Below are 6,000 nucleotides of genomic sequence, written 5' to 3' on the forward strand. Positions count from 1 at the left end.
TAAAAACAGTTGAATTAATTTAAAAAAGAGAATTTTCGACTAAACATTGTGATTTTCAATCAAAAATGATGCAATTTTCTACATAATAGATTAATTTCCAACATAAAAAATGTTATATCTACTAAAATATATTATTTCTCAACCCAGAAAGACGCGTTTTCTACAAAAACAGTTGAATTTTTAACCAAAATGTATAAAATTTCTACAAAAATTAGAGGAATATCAGGAAAACTTACGGTTAAGGAATACTGATCACAGCCCTCAATTACAGGCCAATGAATTCCATCGCCTGGAGGAATACAATGCCACTTTATAACTTGTCTAACATTTCCTTGCCAGCCTATATCGTAAGGATGAACGAATTTTTCGACCGTCCCATATCGCCGATACTGTGCTTTCGCTAAAATCCAGTCTTCAATTCCTGTTTTATTTTTCAGAATTGCAACAACCTATAAACAATTCAGACCACCAAAATTAATTCACACAGCTATTCTTAATGTTATTTAAGGTATAAGGTAGGACTATCTGTTTTCGTTTTTATCTTAGGAATGCACGGGCCCGAGTGGCCGAAAAATTTAATTTTTAAAATTATCCGACTTCATCCTGATTTTTCCCTAATTTTTTTTCCCCCTTGCCATTAATATTTAAACACCAAAAAACTAGTTTTTAACATTTTTAATATGCAATCAGGATAATTTCATGTCTTGAAATCAATTCAATTTAAATTCAAATGAACTGTAAAAAATTGCACTGATTTCACTAAGATTGAAGTAACTTTCAGGAGAATTTCAAATAATTCAGAAAAATTGGAAAGAATACAGGTATAAATTCACTTCTAAAAAAAGTCTTCACATTATTAAAGTACCTTTATAGCTTTTACAATATCTTATAATCACTGATATCCTTGGAAATCTGATAAAATACCTTTGAATCTTTTAAATTATTGTTTTCGAAATTCCTTAAAACTTGTTAACCTTTTGAAAATGCCTTTGAATCGTTTGAAACGCCCTAAAATATTTGAAACCCTTTGAAATTCCTTTAAACGATTTAAGTTAAAAATTCTTTAGATCTTTTAAGATTCACTAAAAAACAATAGTTCTTTAAAATCTTTTGAAATCCTTTGATATACTTAAAGAATTTTAAAAATTACTTGAAAATAATAAAAAGCTTAAATCTTTAAAATCCTTTGAAATCCCTTCAGATTAATGAAATCAAGTGAAATATCCTGGAATCTTTAGAAATATCATACAATCTTTAATATTTTTTAAAATCCTTGCCACTTAGGGTCCTTGCATCACAAATAACTATTAAACCAATATATCTTTAAATCCCTACAAATGATTTAAATCCTTTTAAATTCCTTGGAATTTTTTAAATACCCTAAAATATTTGTAATTCTTTAACATCTTTTGAATTCCTTTGAAATTTTTTAAAGCTCTTGAAAATTTCTGAGAATATTTTTAAATATCCTCAAGTATTTCAAAAGAATTCAAGAGAATAGAGAAATGGGTATAGACCAGAATTCAATGGTTGTTTCCTTCGAATCTTTTAAAATACACTAAAATATATGAAATCCTTTACAATCCCTTGAAATTTAATAAAACGCTTTAAAATTATTTGATATTTAAAAACACCTTAAAATCATAAAAATCCTTGGATATCCTAGATATTGTTTTAATCTTTCGATAATGTCTTTGAATCTTTTAAAATATCCTAAAACGTTTAAGATACCTTTGAAATTCCTTTAAATGATTAAATTCAATTAAAAATAATAATTTATATCATTTAATCTTTAAAATTCTTTATACCCTTTGAGCTAAAAGTGCTGCTTATAGACATTCCCTGACTTTTGCAGTTTTTTTTAACCAAGACTTTTCTTGGTCGAAAAAATTCCCTGACTTTTCCCAAACTTTCAGATTTTCCCTGACCTGCGGCTAACCTGATGGCGCTCCTAGAAAAATGAGAAACGCGAATTCAAATTTTAAAAAATCATTGCAGTTTCTGATAAAAGTGAAACAGTAAATATATATTTATATAATTATTCTAACTTTATTTTTCCTACAGAACATTTTAGTAAATTGAAAAATGTGAAAGATCACATTTTAGTATTTTTAAACCGGCAGAAAATCAAACTTTTGAAGAAAAAGAGAAGAAAAATAGGTAGGTAGCGGTGTAAAGTTTGCCATTTTTAAATGCCACCCCAATAGATTTGAAATAAATAGGAAAAAAAGAGACGATTTAGCACAAATAGGGACCACATAAGGTCCGAATTTAATTGTATGCTTGAAATGTTAATAAAAAATGTCTTACTTGGAAATAGAGCAACATCCCCACAGCTATAACAACTCCGATCGACAAACCGATCGCAAAAATTACTGAAAAAAGGATAAGTAACGAAGGAGGTGGAAATGGCATCGGCCTTGGAGAAAAAATGGCTAAAATCCATGAAACCAAAACAATAGTGGCAACAAGAGAACCGCCCACAGCGCTTGCCAGAAACGCCGTAAAATATCCATGGTTTAAATGCCCTACGCAATTATTTATCCATGGACAATGATGGTCCATTTTCATAACGCAGCGACCACCTATAAAAAATTGATTTGTACGATTCAATATTCAATTTATTTCTATGAAGTTAAAACAATAATTTTATATCCATCCCAAGTCAATAATTATAAAAAATGTCTTAAACTTACAACTTCTACAATGATGAGATCTTGGAGCTTTATATCCTTGGCATACTGTGCAAAACTGAAGATACTGACAATTGGATAAATTTTCCTGCAAAAATACAAATTTTAACTTGTAAAGGCGCTTGAAAAAAATATTAAATTTTTTGTTTACCTTTTAAAAACTAATTATGCATATTGAGTAAAAATTATTTACTTATTTAGAACAACATTTCTCAGATCTCACTGACCATTCTAAATTTTTCTTTTAGATTTAAAGACAACCTCGCACCTAGGCGATCAATAATGTTAAAACAAAAAAATGACAGTTTCTATATATTTTTTGAACACTTTGTGGTGACAGGTCACCCAGAATTTTACAGGTGGTCATCCACAATTTACGTAAAATAGACTTACAAGACATGACTTTTCAACCAAATATTTGATTTTTCAACTGAAAAAGAAACATTTTTAACCAAAACTACAAGACCTAAATTCTCAGTTAAAACAATTCATTTTTAGCCAAGAAAAAAGTAATTTTCGAAAAAGCAGTTATACGTTTAACAAAACCGACTAAATTTCAAACCAAAGAAAGGAATTTTTAACAAAAGGGTCGAACTATTAACCAAGAACAATTTTTTAGTCATAAAGAAAAAAATCTCCGAAATCTTAGATTTTTAAATCAAAAAGACGAACTTCATTCAAAACAATTTTCTACCAAAATAATTGAATTGTAAGCTAAAACAAAACTAAATTTTCAAGCAAAAATTAAATGGTTACCTTTTTCGTTAAGAAATGAATTTGTAACTAAAAAAAGACTTCCATTTCCGACATGAAAGTATGAGGCAGCGGTAAATTTTTAATGCTAGATTTTCTTATACTTGTGTGTGAAGGGGTTTGTTTGTATGAAATTGTTAAGTGTAAATAGAGCGTGACAAGGGTGTCAGTATATTTTTAGGGATAAAGACAAATTTGCGTGGAAGTTAAACTCAGATTGGTTTAAGGTTAGTGATATAGAGAACGATAAAAGGCGGGATAATTTTAATGACAGAAGAAAACAGACCTGAGGTTAAAAATTCAAAGGGAAAGGAAGGATTAAAAAAACGCGGAAAATTATGAGAGAAGTAATAGCGATATATGAAAAAATGTAGGAGAAAAGGTGAGAGGAAATAAAGAAAGAAATTAGGCGGGAAATGGCCGTATTTAGGAAGGAAATTATAAAATGGGAAACATTCATTATGGGAAGGGAAAGGGAGGAAGATTAAGGGGGAGGGAAAGAAAGGGAAGGAAGGGGAGGAAATGGGTGGAAGGGAAGGGGATAAAGGAAGGAAATGCATGGGGAAAAATCGGTTTCGCACCACCAATCGCTTCGCTGGGATGCGTCACCCGAGGTCCTCCTTCGTCGTCCCCGTGACGCATCTCTTCCCTCGCTCATGTCGCCGCTCACCCAGGTTTTTCATTTCGTGCATTATGGGAAGGGAAGGGAAGGGAAAGGGTGGGAAGGAGAGGGGGAAGGAAGGTAGAAAGGGCGATTTCCATTTCATCGCAGTGTACCTGCTCGTCTTACCCTCTCCACTCGACTTCTCCTCACGTCCCTGGCTGAGCGAGATTGCTATGCCGGGCTTTACCAGCCGTGGGGCCCCTTTGTCCTAATGAGGCATAAGATACGATACTAAAAATTGTATAGTTTTGAAATAAGCAAATGAAAAATATTATATACAGAATCTATGTTTATTTGCGATTCCAACGATATGTCATTTGCAATTAAAATATTGAACTTAGACTAAGTTATGGCAGATATTATTTTTTTTTTTTACCCTGACTAGATGGCATTATAGAATTTTCTGTTGAATAGTTGAAAATGCATCAGTTTATTTGGTAGAAAATTCACCTGTTGACAATTTAATACTCATCCGGTGGAAGTAATGCTCTTATATTTTCCATATTATAATCTACTATAATAAGTATATTCATTTTAATTCTATTCCCTAGAAAGTGAAGTTTAATTTCCTTTTAATCAATTGCCCTTGTGTTTAATACACTAGTGTGGCCCTTATTTTTCAAAATAATTTTTTTTCAACCCCTAGTTCTGTTCGAATGCTCAAGAATCGACCATTATTTTTAATATTATAAAATTATTGTGTATGTCTATATGTGTATGTGTATACTAAATAACTTATATTGTGTACTGTTTTGTTAAGGATTCGTCTTTCTGGTTTAAAAATTCAAGTACTTGGTTTCAAGTATAATATTCTTCTAGGCAGTTGGGTAAAAATCCATATATTCTATTTAACTTTAAAAAGTCGAATTTTCTGCGAAATAAACTGATGCATTTTCAACTATTCTACGGAAAATTTCATAATGCTATCTAGTCAGGGTCAAAACAAACTAATATCTGCCATGACTTAGTCTAATTTCAATATTTTAATTGCAAGTTACATATCGTTGGAATCGCGAAAAACATAGATTCCGAATATAATATTTTTAATTTGCTGATTGCAAAACTATAATATTTTTATGTATGGCATTTTATGCCTCAATAGGGCGAAGGGGCCCTCCGCTGGCAAAGCCCAGCACAGTAATCTTGCTCAGTCAGGGACGTGAGAAGAAGTCGAGTGGAGAGGGTAAGACGAGCAGGTACACCGCGATGAAATAGATACTGCCCGGTAGAAAGGAAGGATGGTATGGGATCAAATATGTTGGAAATCAAATGGCAGGCCAAAATTCAAATAGCATATCCCTTATTTATATGAATATTAGATAGAATTATTGTTACGTTTAGGGGAGAGGGCTGGGTTGTGAACCGGGCTGAGTAGTGAACCATCAGCACTTTTTTTCCTCCTAATTGACCGATGTCGCCATCTGCCTGTGTAAGCTTGTATTTTATCATTAGCCAGTTTTTGTGCTGACGCAGAAGCCCACAATCAGATTCCTTGTGACAGCTGCAGACTGGGTGGCTGGGTTATGAACCACCCGTGTTTCATGCTAGAGTTGTATCAGAACTGTCAAATATTATTTGATACATTAAGAAAAAGTGTTTTTATGTAATATCACTCTATTTGTGTGACGTTCATGTTCATTCATTTTGATTTTTAGCCGTGTCAACCTTACAAGCAACCTCCGCAACACCAAAAAAGGCTGCCGTATCCAAAGAAATTAACTTTAATGCGTTGTTGGCTGTCATTAAAGATAATTTGTTGAAGAAAAAAGCCATACGAGCGGCTGCCCATGAATATGGAGTCGATAGGATCACGCTGACCCGTCACGTGAAAAAAGTTTCCGACCATTTTACGGATATTTCTACCGTCAGTGATGTTGATTTGTTGGAATT

General features: G+C 32.2%; 1 protein-coding gene across 1 annotated transcript in view; it reads right to left on the minus strand.

The window, feature by feature from the left end:
• The window catches only part of LOC117182083 (palmitoyltransferase ZDHHC6), a 58,366-nt gene that overhangs the window by 15,544 nt on the left and 36,822 nt on the right, over positions 1-6,000 (minus strand). The window contains exons 3-5 of the mRNA XM_033375108.1: positions 2,697-2,781; positions 2,311-2,585; positions 237-449 (exon numbers count right to left, since the gene is read on the minus strand). Of these exons, the coding sequence (XP_033230999.1) occupies positions 237-449; positions 2,311-2,585; positions 2,697-2,781 (573 nt within the window). The remainder of the gene's footprint in view (positions 1-236; positions 450-2,310; positions 2,586-2,696; positions 2,782-6,000) is intronic.

This window comes from Belonocnema kinseyi, chromosome 10 (assembly GCF_010883055.1).
Source record: "Belonocnema kinseyi isolate 2016_QV_RU_SX_M_011 chromosome 10, B_treatae_v1, whole genome shotgun sequence".
In the NCBI taxonomy this organism is placed as follows: domain Eukaryota; kingdom Metazoa; phylum Arthropoda; class Insecta; order Hymenoptera; family Cynipidae; genus Belonocnema; species Belonocnema kinseyi.